This window comes from Parasteatoda tepidariorum, chromosome 4, assembly GCF_982258835.1.
Source record: "Parasteatoda tepidariorum strain Cologne lab strain chromosome 4, Ptep-v5.0, whole genome shotgun sequence".
In the NCBI taxonomy this organism is placed as follows: domain Eukaryota; kingdom Metazoa; phylum Arthropoda; class Arachnida; order Araneae; family Theridiidae; genus Parasteatoda; species Parasteatoda tepidariorum.
Window position 1 is genome coordinate 31,328,465 of NC_141758.1, and position 27,053 is coordinate 31,355,517.

Below are 27,053 nucleotides of genomic sequence, written 5' to 3' on the forward strand. Positions count from 1 at the left end.
TACCTATCCATGTATGGATATCTGCTCTTTCATCTAAATTGGATAATATGTGGTGGAAGGGAAGGGAGGTGCTGCGTTAACATTAAGTTAAATCTCAGAATGAACAATAATTGATGAAATCAAGTCTGAGTCATACATAAAAATAAGTCGCAAGTTGATACATAATAAAGGGAACAAATTGAAGATAAAGATAAAGAATATTTACAAATTTACCAAAGGGGGAATTTTGCAATATTGGAGTGGTGAATTATATAAGCCTACGAATTATTTAGAAATAGTGGTGGATAAAAATCTACTCAATTGAATTTATTAAACTAAGAATTACAATTGATAAACTACCACTTTAAAATATATATTTGCTGTAGGGAGCAAGTTGGCATCTCTGTAAGTGCTGTTATATGTATTCGTTCATGCGTCAAACGCATGTCCGTAGAGATAGGTAAGGAACGTCCGTAAACCTAGTGATGTATTCATTCATGCGTCAAATTGGCGGGATCCATATTGAAATCAGGGGAAAAATGTCTTCGCCCGCGATTTTCACGTGACCCGTAGTGGGGGACGGAACAGATACGCTCAAATCGCGGGAGCCGTACGTGGAGGGTTAACTAGTTTTTAGGAGGAGTAACACTATTCTCTTTTTCCAACTATTCACCAATATATACTTTTTCTCAGGAAAAAAAAAGCAGTTTTATATACAGTAAAACCTGTCTATAACGATACTGTAGGGACCTAAATAAAATATTGTTATAGGCAGGTTATCGTTATAGACAGGTTTGAAATTTAAAAGTATACGTTTAAAACTAATGATAAATTAAATTTCTTTTATAGGCTCCAAATGAAAATTTTTCTTAGAATTATGAAACAGCACACAAGAAAAATTTACTTACAATTTTATGAATCAAAACAGAAAATATTTAGAAAAATAATCGGTTAGTTTTGTTTGCATATTTTTGGAAGCAATTGCCATTTCCATGCACTTAGATTTCTGTCCATCTAATGAATTCAAATGAACATCAGTTACATTTGGTAATGTTGCAACAAAATCTTGCAAAGTGTTAATTAGCAATATAGCATTCTCGGGTGAAATTTGAGTCCTGTTTTGAGAACAGTCAGCTGCTTTTTCCTCATCACTTTGATCACCCGGGATAACTTCTGTTAAAATCTCTTCATCACTTGCACCACTGAAAACCAACACATCATTATCTAAATTTAAAAATTCATCTGCGTTAAATAGAAATGATGTATTAGATGATCTTTGGAAATCACTGACAATCGAATTTAAGCCTGCCACACATTTTTCTTCTTTATCAGTGATTTCAGTAAGCTCAGTTTCTGCGTTTCCGTTGCTTTTATCCTCAAAGAAAGAAGCTTTCTTCCAACAATTTTGGATGGTGGATTGTGTCAATGAATTCCACCCTCCGGAAATCCAATCACGTGCATTTTTTACATCAACTGCATAAGGATTTGGGAGTTTATTATCCAGATTATAAACAACGTTCTGAACTAATCTTTTTCGATAGTATCCTTTGAAAAATTTTATTATTCTCAAATCTAATGGCTGTAGAATCGACGTGCAATTTGGGGGAAAATAAAACAATTTCATATTTTTCAAACTTGGAGGATTGTTGTGAGGAGTGCAGTTGTCAACTAAGAGAGCTATTTTTTCCCCCTTCTTTTCATCTCCTTATCCGCATCAAGCAGCCAGTTGTTAAATATTTCTTCTGTAATCCAGGCTCTTTTGTTTGCCTTGTAGTCAACTGGTAAACTTTTCACATTTGTTACATTTGCAAAAATCATTTCAAAAAAAACATTTTGTTATCTCACATTTAGGCTCGATGGGGAGTCGTTTTCCAACGGTAGAAAAATCGGAATAGAACTATTAACTATCAAAAGAGGAAAAATTATCGTTGCAGACATGTTTAACTGAAAAGTGGTTATCGCTATAAACAGGTTTAAAATACATTGAGTAAATAGGAATTTCACCGGGACCTCAAGGAAATATCGCTATAGACAGGTTTATCGTTATAGACAGTATCGTTATACACAGGTTTCACTATATGCTATAATTGTGAAAAAATTCTCGGTTGTTACAGAAATTTAATTTTCTCGAAAAAAATGTTAGAATGAAGCGTCGTTCGTACCAGTTTTTGCTCCTTTCCGTCTTGTTATAGATTTGCGCAGGGTTCTATTAAGAAACACGCTGTTATGTTCAAAAAATAAATAATAATATAAACGAAATAATTTTAATTTTTTTAAAATCGCACAATATTTGATAATTTAAACCCCTTATGATAACGATGAAATGGGAAAGAAGGCAATAGCATCCTTATATCTAGGGAAAAAACTTTATAAATAAAAATTAGATAATTAGAAAATAAGATATACTTAAAAATATTTGGATGGTATTTTGATCTGGGCCCTTAAATGCAAACTTTTTCCAATCGACATAAATATTTTGTGTATAAAACATAAAAATTAAATGATAGTGTATGAAATTTAAGGGAATGAAAAAAATTTACACATTAAATTAGAGAATTTTTTTTGTCAAAAATAAAGAAAATCTTCTAGAATTCTAGGCAATTCTATCTCAGGGATACCGCAGAAGGAAAATAATTCTTGTTAAAAAAATTTTATTAATACTGATTTAACTTAGCACAGTTTTTTGCTAAAATTTAAATTTTTTCATTTTAAAATTTTCATTCGGTGATCATGACTGTGTTTCAATTTTATGTTTCGTTTTACTTTCCTTTATAACTATTCTAAAATATATTTTAGAAACCATAATTAACTTGGATGAGACTGGTAAAAACTACTTTTTAATTTATTATACAGTTCATATTTTTATGAAGTATTTATATTCATTTAAAAATTATAATTATCAATTTTGAAATTAATGCGAATCATTTTCACAAATGAAAATGCAAATTAAAATACTGTTATTCAAGAATTTAAGAATAATTAATTAATGTAATTAATTTTAATAATTAAATTGCCGATTTTACTAAAACTTTTCTTTTCTTTTTAATAGTTTTTATTAAATCATAATCGGATCTGTCATGGGAAAACGTTATAAGCGAAATTTTGACCACTTTCCAACTAGCCAGAGCACTCAAATCTCTTTCTGTAACACTATGCCTCGTGGCAAAGAAGGTTTCATTGGTATCATTATAGCTACAGGAATATTTCTATCACCAAATATGTTTGCTAGTTCAAATTTTCGATCACCTGCCGAATAACTTAGGTACTCTAATTTCAACTGCAGCTTTGTGTCTGAGAATAATATAAGTTTTGATCCTTTTCTGACCAGCACAAGCAGAATTTGTCTCTATTATCTAATCTGAAATTTATTGTTACTGAATATTTTGATCACTTTTTGACTAGCTAGTGAGTTTAAATTTTAAATTTGTTCTATGTTGGATTACAATACAAGCATCAATTGTTTTCTGAACAGCTCTTAGCAGATTTTTTTTAGCTATTTCAACGTCTAAGAGAACTTAATACCCATCAAAATTTCGATCCTCTTCCAACAAGCTATCGTACTCAAAATCCTAATTGGTGCCCGATGTTAATGCAATTTAATGTTGTTTTTTAATAATGCAAATAAAATTAATGGCAACATTATCACAAGTTTATTAATCGAAATTTAAATTAGAACTCAAAGAAACATAACAAAACAACATAAAACTGAAATAAAAATTTTAAAAACTACTTTTTTAAAATGTTTCAAATTAGAATTTCTTTTTTTAATTTTTGTCTAAGTTAAATGGGTATCACGTGTTAACTAACATAGAGCGTCTAACATAACATCATTTAAAGTAAAAAATAAAAATAAATAAAAAATAAAAAACTTTTATCACCGTCAAAAAATCCGTCTTTTCCGAACGCTGCAAAATTTTAACAGAAATTGATTATTCAAAACAGAAAATTAAAAGATCTTGCTTGCTTCCACTATTTTAATTCAATTTGTTAACTGTAACGTCAAAGTAGCTAATTAAAAAAGTCCATCCATTTAATTTACAATCAGAATATTAAAAAGGATAAAAGGTAACAAGACTAGCGTTTTGGCGTATTTGTTTTGTAACAAAGTTACAAAACAAATATGAAAATAAGGTCTATATGTTGACTAATTCTGATTATAGATTTCTTAATAATTTTTTTTTAGAAAATTCTTCTTATCTTAGTAGTTTTTTTTTACTACCACTTTGTGAAATCTTTTTTAACAACTGAACAAGTTGGGCGGTATGCACTCATAGAGAGTGGCCGTAATTATCCCTATTCTACAAATTTTGTAATTTAATTCGCTACCAATTTATTAAAACTTCTGTAGAAAGCGGAGCAGTTGGCATCCCTGGATTAAACCTGTTCTATTCTCATTTTTTACATTAAAGCGATGCAAAAAGTAGCTTTTTGAAAAAGCGCTGCGATATATGCGTTGTAACTAATTTAAATATGTTCTGTTATTTAAGTTATTTCTAATTCTAGTCACAGGTACCTAAATCGTATATAAATATTAGTGGGGGAGGATCTCTTAATCCTCATGGGCCTCGCTGTTATAGTCTTAATACAATATATCTTTTTATACTATAGTCCTACCACAAAATATGTTTTATAATGAAGAATCTGCGTTCTTTAACCATTTCGTGCCGACTGTCACAAATACGTGCCAGCTTAAAACCGTATCAATCAGGGTAAAGAGATAAAACTGGTAATCAAAGTAGTTCTTTAGTAGTTTATTTGTGGGCGGAGTTATAATTGTTTAATTTATTTAATTCGCCATTACTTTGTTCAAAATAAAACTATTTAGTTATACTTTGAACTAACATTGATTATATATATGATTAAACTAACAATAATTAAATTAAAAGCAAAGTAAGTCTGTAAAATTAGCAACTACGACCATATTTAAGTTGCCGTTTTTTATTTAATTACATCCTGATTCTGATTTTTGTTCGAAAGCTTTTCTGAATCACCCGTTAGCAAGGGCCCCTTGCCCTGTCAAATGACCGTACTTTATGATTCGTGATTGATTGTATGAAATGTGGATGTTAGGAAGGAAATAAACTAAAAAACTACATCATAATGGAACAAAATTGTATATTGCTAATTTTTATGTTTTACAAACACAAAGAATAAGAATTTTTAATTCATTACTCAACGAATTTTTACATATACGGGGTGTTTCCATTGTACATTTTCCGCAAACATATTTCTTCTAATTACTATTATTTCTACTATTCTTATAATTATAAGAATATATTATAATTATAATTATTCTTATAGTTAATATTATTTCTTCTAAGAACTTGTGCTGTCTTTATTGTTTCGACATTTTTCTGGGTAAAAACTGACATTTAGTTAGAAATTATGTAAAGCTATCAAAATAAAATATAAGCTACTTACCAAAAAATTTAGTTTTTGTCACTTTTTTCTACACAAAAATGCCAATCTAAAATTTTAGGTACTTTCTCGAAACTTGAATTCACAGTTATTCTAATTGAACTAACTACGCAACTGTCTTTGCCGAAATGTGAAACTAATCGAATGCAATATATGCTGAATACGCATTACATCGTAATTTCTGTTCCGATAACCATACAAAGCAATAAATTGTCCTCCCGGTCAAATGATAGGTTGTGGTAGAAATAGGTATACGACAAGTATTATTCGAAACAAACAAAATACGAAAAATAATAATAGAATATTAATTATATATAGTTGTTAGAAAAAATCAAGAAGTCAAATGTGCAAAAACGATAAGATGATAAGTGCATTTTCGATGCAAAAGTTCTTAAACGGTCATTTGACAGGTATTTAGTATTAATTGGTCTCCATGTGTTACAGTGCAAACAGCAGGACTTGTCTGGTCAAATGTCAGTAGTTGTTTTTTTTTTTTTCAATTGTATAAAGAGCCTCGAATGGAAAGATTAAATATCTGTAACTGATAACATTTAGATCCTTTTTACTGAATTGTGAGTTTTTTTCTCTGCAATGGAAGTTACTACAGAGTTGCCAATTGCTCCGCACACGCCATAATAATTTTAATAACGGTAGACAACTGCAAACTAAAATTTTTTAATATTTGCCTAATTTTACTTACTTTTTAAATAGTGTTGTTAAACAAGAGAGTAACAAAGTGGCGAATAATATAATACTTCGAATTATTTTAGAAACAGTGGTAGATAAAAATCTAATAAATTGAACTTATTTAACCAAGAATTGCACATTAATAAACTACAACCCGAAAATGTTTAATTGCCGACAGGAGTTAATACTACATAATTTTCAAACACCAGATAAATTTTTTGCTTTCTTCCCAAGGCTTAAAAGCCCTGAGATTAATTAATTTTCTGAATCCTCCCTGAGCTCACAATTGGTTCTCATTTTGATAAATATATAAAAGATAATTTTTTAAAAAAAGTTGGTAATTTGGCTTAAAGAGAGAGGGAATGATATTTTATATGCATGAATCTTAGTGGAGTTTGAATTTTTGTTGAAATGCGATTTTTTTAAGGTTTTATTAACACGTTCACGCCGGCGCGGGCCACCGGTGGTCCGTGCTAGATTGTCTCATCGGCCGGAGCGTACCACCGGTGGCGCACCTGTGTAAAAACTGGTAACAAAAAAATTTCATTTTTTAGTCTTTTTCCGGGAATAATAAAAATCCATAACTACCAATTGTTTTTAAGGGATGCAATTTTTATATTGAACTGCTTCTTCGCAGTGAAAATTTTCCTTACAGTGAATTGCTATTGTTGAGAATAGATTAACGCCTCCCGAATATTATCTAATATTGAAATAGTTCTTCTACCAGTATTTTCTATTTTCCTTCCCGCTTTCAGGCCTGGTTGTGAACGTGTTTAAAAAAACTTTCAGTTAAAAAATATAATAAATAAGTTCTCTAGCAAATGCAAGGTTAACCTGAAATGTTGAAATACACAGCAGATAGTTTCTTTTGATGTAGTCCGTTGTACTGATGTTCCGTAATGTTGGGTTTACAAATACTAATACTCCGTAGCCTTACAGTTTTGAACTCAATCCAGAGGACAAGGGAACTCCTGGATCAAGTATTTGGAGAAATAAGCCTTCGTGGAGGATTTTTTTTTGATGGAACTAACCCGCATTCCTGTTCCTGAAAACCACGAAAACTTTTCACAGTCAGTCTGACAGCAAGGGAAGTCCATTATCCGCCTACCTCTGAGGATATTTTATGTTAGCACCGTGGTCTGTACGAGCCGGGTGAGGAATTCGTAACGACCTCGTTCTCTGGTATTCGCACCCGTTTGTGCTGTACATATATTTGACTATATGCGTAGCTATGTCTTTATCATATCTCTTTGAGTCGTATCAGATCCAATAAATCAGTGAGAACACACCAGGACTTGTACTGTGTTATCAAAACAATTCTAAGTCTAAGAATATAGAATTTTTACATTAGGATGAAAGCTAAAAAAAGAAATCTGTAACTACTTTATTAGAATGTTAACATCCCTTGTTCTATTTTTCTAAGGACTATACGAACCCTTTTAACACGTTGAATGCCATGGGGGTGACCGGTGACCGTCACTGAGTTTTGTTCGTAGCTCCACGGGGGTCACCGGTGACCGGCGAAGCCAAGATTATTAGAAACACATAATTCCAGTAAATTTTCAATTTTTTTATGTTATTATCGTTACTAAAATGGTTTGAAGAAATTAATGCAATATAGAACACACAAAAATAGTTTTATTTCTATACACAGAGATGACAACTTGCTCCGGACAGCGAATAAATATTTTCAAGTGGTAGTTTATTGTGATTCTTGGTTTAATAAATTCAATTCAGTAGATTTTTATCCACCATTATTTCTAAACAATCCGTTGGCGTATACAATTCACCACTTTTTCATTTGTGACACGTTAAACTTTGTAATGCACTGGCAAAATCTGGCTAATATTTGCAAATTTAGTTTGTAGTCATTCATCGTTTGGCCAGACGGGCAAGTAATTCACCATTACTTTGTTCAAAATAAAGCTATTTAGTTACACTTTGAACTAACATTGATTATATATATGATTAAACTAACAATAGATAAAGTAAAATCAAAGTAAGTCTGTCAAATTAGCAACGACTACATTTAAGATACCGTTTTTTATTTAATTACATCCTGATTCTGATTTTGTACGAATGCTTTCCTGAATCACCCGTCCCCAAGGGGTTAAATATGAAGCTGGGCTTTAACCAGCTAAAATGATTCCGGTAATTCAATAGCTCTAAAAAAATCCATTCATATTTATGAACTGATCGTCTTGCGGCGTTGACTTTCTTCATTTTTTACCTCCAAATTCATTTTTTGCATATAATCCTTTGTAGATTAACATACTTGCAGTTTCCCCGAGGTACTTTCTACTTAGCAACGAGATTCATCTTTCTATTCATGCATTGTTAATTGCATAACTAATTCTAATTACATAGCTATGTTTTAAAGTCAGGAAATCAAGGATATGTGATTTACAGATCTGGATAGTGTGGAAACATTGTATTAGCAGTTGGCAGTAAGTTGCTGCAAATATTTAAGTTCTATCCTTAATGACGGTTGGAAGATTGGGAGGGGGCGTTGTGCAGAGTCCGAATGATTTCTACATTTTTACCACCATCTGCTATTCGATCTAGATCGTGGTGGTAAAGTTTAAATATGTGCTGGTAGTGCTTAAGAACCATCATTAACCCCTTGACATACGAAGATGTCTGGGAGACATCATTTGTTTCTTATGTCAAAACAATAATTGACGTGTCTCAGACGTCTTCAACGCAGAGGTGCCAACCTGCTCCAGACAACAAATAAATACTTTAAAGTAATAATTTATCAATTGGGATTCTTGTTTTAATAAATTCAATTTAGTAGATTTTTATCCACCACTATTTCTAAGTAATTCGTAGGCTTGTATAATTCACCACTTTTTAGTAGCCTTTACATGCTATACCTTTTAAAAAGCGAGCAAAAGTAGTCAAATATTCGCTGAATTTAGTTTTTAGATTTTTTTAAAATTATTTTGGCGTGTCCGGAGCAGTTGGCATCTCGGTCAATATTCCGTTGCGAGATGTTGTTTGCAGTGCAATCAAAGATCATCTCTATATCAAGAAATGATACGTCAAGGGGTTAAGCGATACAGTGTTATGAACGGTGTATATCTGGTTATAAAATCTAGTGGAATATTGCCACACCAAGATATTCATTTACCTGTAAACTAGACTGAAAGCTATACGAAAGGAATTGAAATGAGATAATGAGTATGCCCGGTCATAGTCCGAAAAGAAAAATAGCCCTTGGTCATAAACATTCATATCTTCTTTGAACGAGGGGACATTTTTATTTCATTTTCTAAGAGAAGATGCAACTCTGAATCAGCTCAGGATGGATCCTAACTCAGGTTTATGAAACGTTAACAACTCAGCCAAACCAAGCTAACTTACCATCGTGTCCATTAACGACCTCTGTAAATCATTCATTATTTTGCGCTGCTATAGACAGTAATCGCTGATATAAAATTCCGAGGTCAGACTTCTGAATATTCTAAGAGTAACAAATAGTTTCATGCATATATATATTTATTTTTTGCCTAAATTTTGCGGCTTTTAAATAATGAGTGTTCTTATTTTTAGGATATGCCTGGTTTGCAAGAGAATCGATCACCATTGATAGACGCTTTCATCGATGAAACCACTGAAGTCGTTTCAAGAAGTCGCTTTGTCTCTAATGATACTTCGGACGACTCAACAACGTCACTCGAACAACGGGAATTCAATCATCCTCACGTGCCTAGCAACAACAGTTCAGAAGGAAGTGTGAAGTCCTGCTTCATCAATCGTGGATTTGAAAGCGACGAAAGTGCTGAAGGTAGGTAAAAAATTATTTAATTATATTTTGACAGTTAAAAAGAAGCAATGTCTAGAATGCAAATTAAAACTATGTTTAAATGTCCAAGTTTGCTGTGAAAATATAAAAGGGAATATAAAACATCCAAACAAAGCAATAATGCTGTTAAAAAATTATCTATAAATATATAATTTGAAAATCAAGCAATTGTTAACTCCGCTTCTACTTTCCGTCAAAACAACTCAACTAATTCGTATCAATCAATACTCGATCAAGGCTGTTGTTCTGAAAAACTTGGTAACTTAGTCAAATATTTTGAAATATTAAATCCACCTCAACTCACATCAGCTTATCTTGATGCCCCGGAATCTTGCTTTATTCATATGAATTCTAATTACTTCGTTCCCCGTCAGCTCTTTATAGCTCTTGGAAATGCGTTTTACCTTGATTTACCCACTCGGCGACTGTGATTTTTCTTGTTCTGTTTTTCATCCTTTTCTTTCCCGGATATTGTGATTTTTCTAGTTTTGTTTCTCACTCTTATTTTTACATTTTCTCTAGGCAATATAACGTTTTATATTTTAAATCACTTTCTTTTTCTCAATAAACACTGGCAAGTCTTGAAATGGGAGTCTGTTTTTGAGAGCTTGAAAGATGTCGACCGTCATTCTTAATTTGCATATTTTTGAAGTGAGTGAAGTTTTTAATAAAGTAATTGGTTATTTTATTTTATATGAATCAAAAGTCTCATTTGGATATCTAATATTTTGTATTCAAAATGAGTTAAGATGAAATCAAAATAAAGTAATGGTCAGTTTTTAGATCACTAGTTTCATGTACGTGACTACAATCAGACATATTGTAAGGACGAATAAATTTTGTCTCAAAGACTAGTAGCTTACAACTTAAAATCATTTATTCACAAAGCTATAGATACACATGACAGTTACGTAAAACAATATTAGCAAAGACGCAACATTTAAAGAAAACCACTATCCATGTTTTTTACTCTCGACTCCTCTTCTCTTCAGAAAAATAAAAGAAACCTAAAAGGAGGTTTTCTGCGCCATCTAGTGGCCAGTTTCTTAGAATATGATAAAAGCTGTCAACCTTGCTGATTCGAATCTCGGTTTCGCGATATCTCATACGAAAATAACTTCTCGTAAAAATTTTTATTCTCTTGTTATTAAAGAAAACTTTAAATTCTTTTTTTTTTTTTCTTTCACCTGATAACTCGATTTTTTTCCTCATATCAATCGAAAATATTATTTAAAAATAATAATAATATTTTTTTAAAAAAAAGGGTGGATTGCTTTGAAGTTTATGATTGAATGTTTGCTGTTTGGGATTAATACTTTAGCCCTTGTTATAGCGCATATAGGCTACCTAGTGCAACTCCAAAAAAAAGTCAGAAGAAATTAAATTTCGATTGTCTTCATGGTAGACAAAAATTGGAATCATTTTTAAAATTGCATTTAAAGAAGATGAGCTAAAAATTCGAAAACTAACACTTCTGCAAGCTAAAAATTCGAAATGGCTAAGAATTAAATTATGAAATAAAATTAAGACAGTGAAGTCAAATTAAATTTGCTTTCATTTTAATGCAAAAAAGAAAAGTATTGATGACTCGCAAAAATATTTTTTTTTAAATAATTACTGAAAGAGTCTTAAAATCTCGTCGGCATTAATTAATTACCAAATATAAGGCCACCGCTTTAACCATTAAGAATGAGTCTTAGAAGTTGAAGATCTGATCATTAGATCAAAAGTTATTCAGGGGCGTTCGTTATTCATTTTGCGCACTGTACGGATTAGATTAAATATTATTGTTCTTTCAATTTTTAAAAAGTTTCCAACCTTTAATGTTGAAAATGATGCCTTCAATTGTACTGATGAAAAGTTATTGCAAACTTCATAAAAGTTAAATGCTTAAAAGCCATAAAAAAATCTAGTATAAAAAGAGCAAATAAACGTTTAAGAACTTTTATTTATTATATTATTATTATTATTATTATTATTTGAAAGATTTAAAACACTTTTATAAGGATTTATGTTGTTGTTTATCCTCTTAATTTTGCATATGTTTGTTTGTTCTTAGTTTGGCGTCTATTACTAATTTAAATTTTTTAAAAAGTAAGTTCAGGCACACCTACGGTAAGCCACGAAGTTTCAATTGCTGAAAAATATTGTCAAAATATCAAAATGCAGACAAATTGCTGGTGGAGAACTTCTCCATTGCGTAAACCTAAGCTATCTTCTTCTAAGTTATTTTCATTTTGATGTTTTAAATATTTCTTCTCAGTATTTTAACCTTCATAATTTTTTCTAGGTTTGCTTTCACTCACTTTTTCAATTTCGAATTAGTCACGAAGGTGACAGAGAGTTTCCGGGAATGAAATTTAAAGTTATAAAGAATTTTTAGAGCGTTTTTGACGATGTTCCACTTTTGGAAAATTGGCGTTTGACAAGAGCTTTTTTACTGACAGTGATTAAAACTGCTTCAGCTGATTGCGTTCTTCAGCCAGTTCATATCTTCGATCGGAACAAAATAGTATCCCCTTAGATGACCATAAAATATCCTTTTGGGAAATATATTAAAAGTTTGAAATGTTTTTGAAGTATGAAATGATTATATATTGCTGCGATATTCTAGATAATCTTTCCAGGAATAGATTGCGAAGCTCGTCAAAAGCAACACGTTTCATGCGTTTATGACGTTTTTTTTTTTTTCTTCAAAATTACTTCTGGCTTTTTCAATTTTGTTGGTTCATCAAGTTGCATTTTCTTACTCGATTTTACAATTTTCGTTTCATTATTTTATTTTTACTTGACTCTAAGATTTGATTTCCACTTCACGTTCCACAATATTACTTTTAAAAACAAAACTCTACTGACATAGAATGGCATAGCAGGTTCCATATTCTGTTGCAAGTTAAGAAAAAATGGGGAGATAGTTCATCACGTTCACGGAGTTGAACATTAGTAGTCATAAACCCAAAATTGAGGAGACTGTTCAATGCTTTTTGTAAAATATAGAGGGGTATACAAATAAAACCCAACATCTTGAGTATTTTTTTCTTTTTTTTTTGCTAATTTTGCAAACATTTTGAAAGACTCACCATGAAAGAACTGTAACAAAATGGTGTAGCATATGAACTTTTAAATCATTTACATGCAAAGGTTTGCAAAATAAGTTTAAATGAATAAAAAATAGTACATTAAAACATAAACTTAGCTACCACTAGAATTACAAAAAGCGTAGAAAGTTGCCAGCGCTGTATATTCAGAGTGTCCCAGGTTATCAGTCACCACAGAGACTCTGTATACAAACTGTTTATATTTTTTTATTTGTCTGTAATTTCATCATGAATGGGATATGGGTCTTCTGCGCGACCCAGGTGCCCAGCTTTTGTAAGATAAAGCAGCGGTTCTTAACCTATGGGTCGTGACCCAAAATTGGGTCGCGAAGCATATTTCTTGGGTCGCACTGAGTCGAACCAAAAAAGTTAGTAATACACCAAATAATAAGTAATACCAACACCTCCTAGAAGAAGTCATTGTGGCTTACTCAGCCCAATTTTGACTTTTTTTTGGGTCGCGACATGAACATATTTCTCAAATTTGGGTCGCGGCTTAAAAAGGTTAAAAACCACAGAGATAAAGTAAGTAAGAGTGTCCCAGTTAGGGAAAAGGGGCATCAACAGGATTCAGAATTACAAAGCAAACCAAGCTCGAAAACGTCACAGGAAAGTAGTATGACAGGTACAAGAAACAAGGAAATTCAAGATTGAGATCATTTGTGGGTCAAAGATATTGCATGTGCTGTGGTAGATGATATTTGAAAATGTCACAAAAGATGCTAAAAAGTCCACTATTGATAGCTATGCATATTTTACACCGTCGGGCCAAGGACTGGTGTACTAGCTCAAAGATATCTGGATATCCGAATCAAATATAGTTGGAATCTATATAAAATATCTTTAATCAAATATAAAATATCTTCAGTCTTCTAAAAAGCGTGGGGGAATGCTATTCTCAGTGGGGGTTTACATACCAAAAAGGGCCAGTTTCAGTCTGTGGAAAAATAGAATCTGAAACATGGAATAATATTGATGCTAGAATCCTTCAGGTATTAGTCAATGGTAAGCGACATCGCATCTCGTGTAAATGTGTCAGGAATTTTGTCTATGATCAGAAGTGGCTTTATTTCGATGGGACATTTTTTTTTACTTATTCGATTTTTTATTCTGTCCAGTTAAAGCAGAAAAGGAATTACTCCTTATAAATATGTGTTAGGATATAGATTTTCTTAATATATATGTTTTCTTTTCGCCCAATTATACAGAAAATCAAAGTGGCTTTATTTAAGGGGGATACTCTGTAATAGCAAAAACTTTTAAATTTCATTTGTTGAAATTTAATTTCAACTTTAGTGGATTTCTTTTAAACTTTACAAGGGAAAACATTCTTTGAATTGAGACACTCACCTACTGACATTTATAGAACAGCGCATTAAAAAATCTGGCTTTAACTGTGTCAAAATAATTATGTATTTATTGTTAGGGCAAAAGGTGGTCAGATTTTACATAATAAAAAAATTTCTTGCTTCATAATACTTAGTTTGAATAATAAAAAAATTAATCTGAAAAAGGTTTAAATTGTAAGCTATAAAAGAATCATTTGTTTCTCTTTTGATCTAACATAAAATGAATTACAACCTGCAGTTTAATCAATTCCGTTTCATTCCGTCCGTATTAAGACCAAAAATAAGCAATTTAAAAATAATAAAAAATAAAGGATGATTTTGCATTCTAATCGATTGTATGAATAGGAAACAACAATCAAAACTATTATAAGAATTGCCTTTATTAATATCTCAAAATTTTTAATTATGGCGAAACTAAGGAATTTTTACTTAAAGTTGGCATTTTTTCTGAAGAACACATAAAGCTGGATAGAATATCTTACATAAATGGAAGAAAGTAAACATGTATTTTTTTTAATACTTACATTTTTATTTCTTTTCAAAATTCAGCTTTGGTATGATATATTTTAAAGCATGAAGGGATCAGAATTATATTTTGCTATGAGCCATTTACTGTCACACATCCTTCATATGACAAAATCTATTAATACTTTCATGTCCGGCGACACCAACGTGTTGTCACGTGAAAACCAAACGTTAGCTGCCGGTGACAACACGTTGGTGCCATACACTAACAGCCATTGACAGCACGTTGGTGCCATGTCCAAGCCAAACATTAGTGGCCGGTGACAACACATAGATGTCACACGTTGCAACCTGATATTCATGTGACATTTTGTCAAGGGATAATAGAGTACAGGGAAGCCAACTGCTGCGCTTTCTGGAAAAGTTTTAATAAAGTGGTAGCGTATTAATAGTAAAATTCGCTAAAGAAAGATAGTTAGTTAGTCCTACTTTTTAATATAATAACCAGTAGTTTGATAATTTAACGTTGCATTTTATATCACACTTATAATTTTTGATATTTAGTGGTGAAAAAAATTTCTTATAATGAAAAATACTAAACTAAATTAAGTTAAATTTCGCTACCACTAGAAAATAATATTTTACAAAGCGGAGCAAGTTACACGGAACCGGTTGCATGGTAAACTTATCACTAAATGTATGCGGACAGCATAGTGTTAAGAAATACCATTCTCAAAGCGTAATACAGTGAACAAGTGAAAACAAACTCTCTTAAATTCCCAACCTAAATAAAAGGCGGCAAAACCTATCCTAGAAATAATTTAACAATCCAATCTCTCCTAGATTACTAGACACATCTATTGGCAACATTGCAGAGTAAAAATATATGAAAAAGCCGGACAAATTTGTGAGGTAATCATTATAAAAATAATGAATTATTTTAAATAAGTGTCATTGCATTAATGAGTGACATAATCATAGATGGAAGAAAGGTGACAGCTTCTGTTATCAAACAGAAATGGTTAGAGCACCGAAAGGTAGAAGTCTGACTAAGCTTCATCGCTTCACGCCTAGGGTGGCCCTACCAGGCGAATATTCAAATAGACGTACGTCTCAAATTCCGCCAAACAACACGGCTGAAAACCCTTTATATAGAAAGGCAGAAAAGAGCAAATGCTGGTGCGAAAGACATTTCATTCTAGCATTTTTTCTGAAAAAAATAAAATATCTGTAACTATCAAGATTTCTTTTATAATTTTAGCATGTATAAAAACTGCCTCTTTTCCAAGAAAAAGTCCCTAAGACCTCAGACGCCCAGTTCCACTACAACGAACGAACGAACCAAGAAAAAGTAGATATTGTTGAATAATTTAAAAAAAGAATAAATAAATTCCTCCCCAAAACTAGCTATAACTGAAATGGTTTACTACCAGCCTTTCCTTTTTTCCGTCTCGCTTTCACCCCTGCCCAGGAACACCGCTATGAGGCTGCCTGTAGGACTTTAGGTTTGCACTCAAGTTCTGTATCTAGAACCAGACGGTCATCACCTAGCTTATGAGTGGACATTTGAGATCTCTGTCTTATTTCAATGGGGGGGGGAAGGTTTTACAAACGTGTGTGAAGTGTGCTGACTATGAGACCACTCCTGACCATATACTAGATTGTCTAGAGCAGGGATTGCCAACTTACATGAGGCCGCGGGCCGCAATTGAAAACACCAGTCAAGTGGCGAGCCACAACTTTAACATTTTATAAAGGATTATGTTTTAAGGAACATTAAATATTACTGTCAGATTTTTATCAAACTGTACAAAACGAAAGTATTGAATTGCAAATTAAAATAAGATGTAGATTTTTAAAAATATTTAAATGCATATAAAAAATTCTGGCTACAATAACTTTAATGTGCACCTTTGTATTAAACATTAATGTGCAACAGACATCGAATTATCAAGCTATAATTATGACTTAAAATTATTTAAAACTCATATAGATTTTTTACGAAAACTGTCCACAAAAAATGGCAACTAATATATTTTAGTTCGCGGACCACAAAAAAAGGCTTCGCCGGACGCGGCACGCGGGCCGCCAGTTGGCAATCCCTGGTCTAGAGCTTACCAGACAAGATCTTTTCTCAAACCCAATTCTAGTATTAGACTTTCTTAGAGTGACAGATTTCATAAACCTGATTTAGCGTTGCTAAACAACGGAGGTATGCAACAAAAACTGTATTAATATACTTTGAATTTTGATTTCTTAATGACAATTTAAAATAAACTATGATACATAATTGGCATTTTATTTTATTTTGTCACCAGTATGGAGCAATCGATTCATGCAGTGAAGGGCCCTAATGTTCAAATCTTTATGAGAGTAATTTTACACCCTACTCAAAAGACAAGGAAGCTCTTGAGACTTATTCTAGGATAAGCTAGCCTCTATAATTGACTCGTTGAGTAAAATTAATTTTCATTTGCTTAAATTAAGGAGGGAAAAGCGCAAAAGTTTAACTGTTGATTTTACAGCAACGTTATCAGGGAGCAATATAGATACGCAACGACGTTATGTGGGAGCATAATGAAAATCCCCAAAAATCTTTCCAAGGGTTAACTCCATCTTGTGCCGGTTTAGAAGCTGTACACTATTTGGGATTTAACATTATCTGTGAATAGTAAATCGGAAATAATAATAATAATAAACTTAAAAATAAATCTCGTTTTATCAGTCTTTTGATATTCTTTTCTAGCCTTCATAGCGTTAGCAATAGAAATAAAATAGTTATCAAGCCATTTCTCTTGAAATCTATCGTGAAGCACTTACATAATTTTTTTCGATTATTCACCAGTATTGAAGTTCAAAGATGCTATCTGGGAGCATCATCGATACACGATAAAGCTATCTGAGAGAAATATATAAGGCCAATCATGCCTTCCAAGGTTAAATACTATCTTGTGCCAGTATAAAAACTTAACATTATTTGGTAGCCGACAAACTTGGGGATGGGTGATTCAGAAAAGCATTCGTGCAAAATCAGAATCAAATTGTAATTAAATAAAAAACGGTAACTTAAATGTAGTTGTTGCTAATTTGACAGACTTACTTTGCTTTTACTTTAATTATTGTTAGTTTAATCATATATATAATCAATGTTAGTTCAAAGTATAACTAAATAGTTTTATTCTGAACAAAGTAATGGTGAATTAAATAAATCAAACAATTATAACTCCGCACGCAAATAAACTGCTAAAGAATTACTTTGATTACCAGTTTTATCTTTTTACCCTGATTGATACGGTTTTATACTGACATGCGTTTGTGACAGTCGGCGCGAAAGGGCTAAAGCCCAATGATGCTATCTGAGAAGAGTGGAGAAGCCTTTAACACTAACGCTATCCAGGAGCAGCGTGGATCTTACTGGTTAAACCAGTATTCGACCTATTGCACTCTGCGAACTTTTAAATGTTGTTTGAAATAATACAAGCACTAAATCATTTTATATACGTAATAGAGTATTTTTATGAAATTCCTATAAATCTTAAAATAATATGGCTACTAATTATAAACCCTTTCGCGCCGACTGGCACAAATACGTGCCAGCATAAGACCATATCAAAAAAACAAAACTGGTAATTAAAGTAATTCTTTAGCAGTTTATTTGTGGGTGGAGTTATAATTGTTTGATTTATTTATTTCACCATTACTTTGTTCAAAATGAAACTATTCAGTCATACTTTGAATTAACATTGATTATATATATGATTAAACTGACAATAATTAAAGTAAAAGCAAAGTAAGTCTGTCAAATCAGCAACGACTACATTTAAGTTACCGTTTTTTATTTAATTGCATCCTGATTCTGATTTTGTACGAATGCTTTTCAGAATCACCTGTCTAGAGCCCCTGAATTAGACAGGCCGACTTATCATTTGTTGTTGGAGCAAAGAGCTAACATAAGCACAGCGAATAAATATTTTCAAGTGGTAGTTTATTAATTGTAATTCTTGGTTTAATAAGCTCGATTTAGTAGATTTTAATCCACCACTATTTCTAAGCAATGCGTAGGCTTATATAATTCACAACTTTCTAGTATTTATTACATGCTTTACATTTTTAAAAGCAAGCGAATACTGTCAACGATTTGCAATTACTTCGTAGTTGCTTACCGTTTATTAAATTATTTTGGCGTGTCCACAGCACTTGGCATAACATAACTAATACTAACATAACGTTAACTTGCGAATTTCTTTGCTCCAATATTGCTTGACAGGTCAGCTCTGATAGTATAGGAGCCTTACTATCCAAGGGGTTAAGTTATAAAAATTTTTAATTTTAGAGTGGTGACTAATGATGAAACCGCAGAGGCAACATCGGAGTGCAAAATGTTAAGGTATCTGAGACAGGGTTTAACACATTTTTTCAAACAATCTGAACCCGTTTTGTCCCGATTTTATATATTGAAATGATACAAAAAGTGGTTTTATGGAGAAAGTGGTGTAATATATTATCGAAATTAATTGGTTTTTCGACTGTTAAGGCATTCAAAAAGTCATTGATAGATCAAAAAGTACTTGCTCCTGCTTAAAAAGTACTTCCCACCACAATGAATGTCTTTGAAAAAAGGAACTGTCCTATATGTATGACGCTGGGCGTTAACCGGTTAATTAAAATATAATTCTATTATTTCTAAGCAGAGCTCCAAAAATTGGATATTTTAAGTAAACTTTACAAATTTATAAAATACTTTTTAAAAATTATATTCAAATTTGAGCAAAACACTTTTATAGCATGCAAACAGCTCTACACCAAATTGTAATGTCTAAATATCTAAATCATTTGTTTTAGATAAATAATGTGGTTACGTGCGTTTTGAACACATTTTAAAAAAAACTTTCAAATGTATGGGGAAATAGGATCAAGTACATTGCACAATATTGATTTTTTAAAGTTAAATTCTGAACATTCTTGCTAAAAAAGTGATCAAAAATAATAAATTCACACTTAGATTTTAGTTCAAAACATGGCTTACACTATACAAAATCTACACATGAAGTTTCAAAGAATTCTATGATAAACTTTTTTTGTTGTGTGTGTTAGCATGCAAAAATTGTCTCAAAATCAACGTTTATCTGAAAATCCATTTAAAGTATGTAATTGCTATTCTGTTACGACGGACAGCATGCGGAAAAACAACTATCACTTCGATTCTAAAGAACGGAGAACAAAACTTTATAGATATTTAAAAAGCTAATGAACAAAATTTCAAATATAGACAATAAAAAATAATTCGTAATTTTCTTCGAAATTACCTACTTTTGCTCAGTCTTATATCTTAAGTCTTCAAAACTTATTACTATTTATTTCTAACTTTTTTTCCTTAAAATAAAGAGTAAATTGTAACTAAAAAATGACCTGCAGTTTAATACTTAAGTATATTTGATTTTAATGGAAAAGTTAATCCTAGCATGTATTTAATTTATAACCTTTATAATGTACCTTCAAGTATGAAAATCATATTTCATTTTATCTTAGTAAGAAAATCTATTATAACTTAAAAAATGTATGGTTAAGTATTATTGCCTGTCTTATCCAGTTAAAATTTACCTCCTTATCATTTTACGTTCTGTGTTATTACGTTATTTATCATGCCGGAAATACCGACCACTTTTTTCACTTAATTACCATATTCACATTCCTTTTTCTCGCCAAAATAATCTAAGGAATCGCGCTTTTAAAGATGTTCCCCCTAAAATCCAAACCGGACTACTTCTCTCCTTTACCAGCGGAACAACATTTAATCTGTTCGCCGCCTCACTCAGACGATCGATTCTTGGCGGAAGAACACAAGATGGCTAGAGCAACATCGGAAAGAGATCCCTAGAGTTTGTAACGGAGACTGAGAAGTGAAAGAAAAAAAATTAGCCACAGCTTATTTACATTTCTTTCCCCTTACCGACATGATCTGCATGATTGGTCACTCTGTGTCCACCTGCGTGCAAAGTGTCCACTCCATCAGTTCTTACCTCCTGAAACATTTACGTAAGATTTTTTTTTTACAATCGTTTGCAATTTTTATTCTTAAAATTGAATTTGTGAATTTTAAGAGAATTAAAAATTACAAGTGTAATAATTAATTTAACTTGTAATTTTTTTTCTTCTTAGATGTCACTATCTTCATTCAGCGATGAGTATTGTTCGATTATTCTTTTTGTATTTTTATTTCATTCAACTTAATTTTAAAAGTGTTGTAACAATGACGAAAGGTCAAAGCCCGATTTCAGTTTGACCCTTTGATTTTGTTGCTCCTTAAAATTCGATACTTTCTGATATTAAAATAATTTGTGTCAGCTTTTCTGAGAAAATCTTAAATGTTATTGTTGTATAAAGTTTATATTATCATAGAGAGCACAAGAGAACTCATTTGTTTTCATGCATACATTTTTAAAAAAATTTTTGTGTCAAATAAAAATTCATGTCAGTAAAATTTTAATTTCTGTGTGATAACTTTATGCCGATGTCAGCTGTATATATTTGTTGTTATTTTTAAAACAACAAAATTCTTGAACACTGACCTGAACTTTTTTAACAACATCTGCATTTTTTTTAAATTTATCAGTACCTTTTTTTTAAAAAAAAATCTTTAACTAAATAAATATTTAGACAGTTGTAGATAATTGAATAATGTTATTCGTTTTCGCTAAGCATCCTTTAATAGGCACGGTTTGAAGAAAACCAAACTGTAGCACAAGTTTTCATTATTCGCATTTTCTAGATCAATCTACTATGAACAGCTGCTCCGCTTTCTGTAATAGTTTTAATAAATTTTTAGCAAATTAAATAGCGAAACTTGTAGATTAAGCATATTTACGTCTACTCTTTAAAACTGTAACCGCGAGATGAATGCAATATACTCGTAGTTACATTTCATATAATACTTCAAATTTGTGATACGTAGCAGCGGAAAAACTATTTAAAATGAAAGTAAAAATAACTTATATTTTTTTACCTCTAGAAAATACTTTTTCACAATGCGGAGCAAAGTGGCATCTCTACTATGTATACTGATATTTGAATTTAAAATCAAAACACAATGATTTTTCAACTCTTAAGTGGTAGATAACAGCAAATTGTTTCGGAGCAAGAAAGAGTGGAAATCCATCTTTTATAATGCATAAATATCATGTGAATGTAAATAAATTTCATGTGATAAAATGCCTTTATGAAAAAGGTGGTAGAGAACTTGAATGGAAACTGAGTAACTAACAGAAATGCTAACAGACCTGCTTCCTGCAAAAGATATTATAAAATGATAGCATGGTAAAAACCAAAGTTTGCAAAATTTTAGGTGATGAAGCTAATACTTTCAACCTCTTCTAACTCAAGGCACCCACTAGTATACCTCACCAAATAGAGGGTACCCATAACCTGTAAGTATGGTAACTTTTCTCAAGACTGCTTAAAATTTCATTAAGCTAACTTTCAATTATTTGTATAAAATCAGTTTTGAAGTTTTCACATCACGATAAATGATACTGGAGTTATATTGGGGAACAAAGTCATGTATGTAACTCGGAAATTTATATAAAACAACATTCTGTTCCGGTCATGTCATAATTAGTCTTTTAGAATGTCGACAAAATCAACAAAATTTCAGCGAGTTTATGTTTAGCATTTTATAAAAAACTTTTGAACAAAGCGGAGCAGTTGGCATCTCTGTTGTGCTACCATTTTTTCACATAGGTTACCATTTTTTCATGCAGGAGCCATTTTTTAGTTTGATTTTAACACGTAAAAATACAATAAAATTCCAAATAAGGAAAGGGAGATTTTTGCACGAAAAAAAAAATTATTTTTTTTTTCTTCCTGCCATGAACGTTACATTCAAAACTATTGAACATCCTGATTTCTGCGGTAGATTTTATTTTAATTTTTAAAATTCTAACATTAATGTTAACTACGTTTAACAAAGCTAATTAGTAAGGATTTCGACTACGAGTAACTAATTTCAACAAGCATGTAATACATAAATTAACTGATTTCCCCCAAGATTTAAATTGTTTGCATAGTTGAAATAATTCCGGCCTACAATTACATACCTGCAAACTCTCCCGCATTTTGCGGGAGATTTTATTTTCATATTTAAAGTGGTATTAAATATATACTATTTTTTCTTTTATAAATTTAATTTTTAAATGATTTTGATCACCACTATTCTTACAAAAATTAAGCCTATATATTAATATGCGTTACTATCATGGTTGTCAACTTAATTTTTTTCAAATACAGCGTATTTGCTTGCTTAAAATTGAGGTTTTAATTCCATTTTAATACCACTGGGAAAAATTATAATGGAAGGGATTAAAAGTTATTTTAATATCACTCAACAGTGCTAAGAAACGTTAACACAATAGTGTAAAAAACGTCTACCATCATTTGCTAAAACAGAGGGTGCATAATTACCCGTTGAAAAGCCAATGTTCCATTTTTTGAGACATTGCATGCGGGCAAGCCACAACAGAGATATTGACTAAACGTCAATTTATAATCTAACTTATTTTGTCAAGTCATTTTGATTTTTATCTCTTTTGACGTAACTGATTTTATTTAAAGTTAATAATTTTAATGATATTTTTTAATTTTCTAATATATTTTGTCAAGTCATTCTGGACTTTTGTTTCAATTTAATTTACTTGTAAGTAAAGTATGGTACATATATTTTGCAAATTGTTTTTTTTTTGTACTCTTATTCATTTCATTGTAATTTGTAATTACATTTTTGTCTAAACTCGATGATTTTACTTAAATTTCGTATTTGCCAACTATTTGGGTACCTGCCACCTCTCCCTCCCCTACTCATTCCTTCATTCCACAAATCGTTTATCATATGTCTTTAACTACGTACGAATCAGACAATGCTGCTTCGTAGCTGTGCAATGAGATAGTTGTCTATTTCCAGCATTCCAATGTACAGTGGGTAAAAAAAACGGACCACCTGAATGACTTTTGATCTAATGATCGGATCTTCACTCTCTAAGGCTTGGAGAGCGATCCCTAGTTTTGACCCCTTAATGTTAATTTAACTTTTTGGGTATTTCGCCATATCTCGGGAACTTCTAAAGCGAATTGAAAACTTTTTGCGCTTAATAATAAAGTTTGTTTATCAAAAATTATTCCATGCAAAAAATAAAATTTAGTGAATATTTATCATTTTATTTAATATGAGTCAAAAACATTTCGAATTTTTAGGTATACAGTTTTTTAGTCTTATAAAGGATATAATTTCCTGTGGCAAAATGCAAAATTTGAGCGGAATCGGTTGAATAGTTTCTGAGAAATTGACTTTTAAGGAATTCGAATATTTAAAATTCGATTTCTCAGGAACTCTTCCAACAAATTCGCTCAAATTTTGTACTTTGCCTTGTAAAATTACATAATGACGTAAAAAATAATACGCCTTACAAATCAAAATTTGTTTGCCTGTTATTATATATATATATATATATATATATATATATATATATATATATATATATATATATATATATATATATATATATATATATATATATATATATATATATATATATATATATATATATATATATTAAATAAAATATTTTATTTTATAACCGTCGTTGAACAGCCGACCCAATTTCATGGGTTTACGACTACTTACGTTCAACTCCGTAGCCTTGTAATTTTGAACCAATCCAGAAGACAAGGAAACTCCTGGATCAGTACCCCCAGAGGTATTGATTTGTTGTGGGAACATGGAGGACTTTGAGACTCGACAGATTTAACGTGCATCAGGCACCATTTACTACACGGGGAGTCTTCGGCCGGCGAGGATCAAACCCACGACCTCTTGGATATGGGCCCAGCGCCCTACCGACCAGGCTATCCCGGCCCGTAAATAAAATATTAAAAAATACTAAATTTTTTGCACGGAATTATTTTCAGATAAACGAATTTCATAATTGTGTCGCTCTCAGCACCAAACTGTATCTCGCAAATTGTGGTTACCCACTATATTTTGGGGGTCAGAAATCCGAATCCGTTGTATGCTTAATCAGAGAAAGTGCACTTTTTTGTCTAATTTCGTAACTTAAATTCTCGTCTGCTCTAGTCACCTTCTCAAACCATTAAGATTGAGTACTAGAGCGTGAAGATCCGATGATTAGATTAAAAGTTATTCAGGGTTGTCCGTTTTTTTTTTTTTTTTTTTTTTTGGTACACTGTACATTTGAATGATGGAATAAGACAACTATCTCAGTGCACTGCCGTGACGCGGCATTGACTGATTTGTCCGTAGTTAGACATGATAAGCGTTTTGTGAAATGAAAGAATAAGTAAGGGAGAGAGAGGTGGCAGGTACCCAAACAGTTGTCAAATATAATTTCTAAATTTATTTCTTCGAAATTTAATTTCTAAGCCCCATGAAAAAAATTCAAGGAGTTTAGACAAAAATGTAATTGTAAATTACAATGAAATGAATAAGAGTAAGAAAAAAACTATTTACAAAATATATGTACCATACTTCTAAAAAGTATGCTTATTCAGAGAAAGTACGTTTTTGTGTCTGATTTCGTTCCAGTTCTGGCAGTCCTGCTATTTGACGCTGTTGCGAATTATTTATTTTCAGTAGTAGTGAACTAAAGCAGAATTTCTGAAACAGACGAAGGTTTAAAAAAATTATTAAAACTTAAGCATACATCGATATGGCTTTATATGCTTAAGTTACTAAGGTTTAGTGGCGAGCAAAATATTTTAAATTCTTATTTTTTAATACATAACTATGAAGAATGCGTAGTAACTGGAGTCACTGCGTACTAGTACACCTGTCTGCTCCTTTGAAAATAACACTTTAAATTTTAAAAAAAACATGTTATCTTAACTTATCGCATCATAAACTGAAATGTATTATCGCCTTCTTCTTACCACTCCCAACGTAGCAAAGAAGTGAGGACACTCAGTTGTCCCTCGAGTGAATTTTAAAAAATTCCTGGTTCGGACTATATTATTAAATTGCACAAAAACTGCAGCTTGTCTAGAGAAACCGATTGCAGATTGGAAAACAGCGACAAACAAAACAAAAATTTACTCTAGTGTATTCTGTTTGTAAACAGCTGGTAGACAGTTTTTTAATTGCCATTTATTATATTTAGCCATCCTGTAAGCTATGGTGATTGCGTGAGTGCTTTTATTAAATGTGACATTGTGTAACCTTGTAAAAAATGTAACTTTGTGAAAAATGTACATTTATTTTTCTTATATTATTCTACTTCCTCATTCCCATTTTTTGAGAGCTTTTCCTCTCAATTTTGTCTATTTCGTATTTAGGCTCTTCTTATACTTAAGTTAAACAATTTCGAAACTCCAAAGTTTATGAGCTTTCAATACTAACAGATATCTATCGTAAAAAAGTTGATTAATGTTGATTGCGTAATAAATCAACAGTAACTGAAAAACTATTAGCTTCTAAAAAGCAAAAATGTCTAAGAACTTGTAATAAAAGCTCAAAAGCATTTTATTAAGTTGGTTTTATTAGATGATTCAGTCATAAAAGAGCTTACTATATTTTCTCTTTCAGAACTTTTATATGTTGGTGGGGGAAAAAATTCATTCCACAAAATAAACAAAATTAGCTTTTCATCAAGGAAATGAAAAGGCTGATTTCAACATTTTGTTATTTTGTGTTACACACTTTATTATGAATTTCTAGAGCTAATTTATTAATTTTTCTTAGTATCTCTTCAGTTTGTTTGCACAAAATAACTTGTCCTTTAACTAGCACTTAACATCATCTTAAAATACTCAGTTAAATATTAAAGTCAGTTAACGCGTCGAATATCGTGGGGGTCACCGGTGACCGGCACTGAGTTTACTTGTAGTCCCACGGGAGACACCGGGGACCGGCGAAGCCAAGATTATTAGAAACACATAATTCGAATAAATTTTTACTATTTTTTATGTTATTATCGTTGCTAAAATGGTTTGAAGAAATTAATGCAATATAGAACACACAAAAATAGTTTTATTTGTATACACAGAGATGCCAACTTGCTCCGGAAAGCGAATAAATATTTTCAAGTGGTAGTTTATTAATTGTGATTCTTAGTTTAATAAATTCAATTTAGTAGATTTTTATCCACCACTATTTCTAAGCAATTCATAGACTTATATAATTCCCCATTTTTTTAACATGTTGCTAAACCTTTTAAAAAACTAGTAAAAATCTACCAACTTTGCAAA

General features: G+C 31.4%; 1 protein-coding gene across 3 annotated transcripts in view; it reads left to right on the plus strand.

The window, feature by feature from the left end:
* The window catches only part of CngB (Cyclic nucleotide-gated ion channel subunit B), a 103,845-nt gene that overhangs the window by 32,867 nt on the left and 43,925 nt on the right, over positions 1–27,053 (plus strand). For 2 of the 3 annotated variants that reach the window (XM_087160875.1, XM_087160876.1), the window contains exon 2: positions 9,640–9,874. In XM_087160875.1, coding sequence (XP_087017001.1) covers positions 9,640–9,874 — 235 coding nt within the window. Of the gene's footprint in view, positions 1–9,639; positions 9,875–20,614; positions 20,841–27,053 lie in introns of those variants that run through there. The other variant, XM_087160877.1, reaches the window with a different exon arrangement.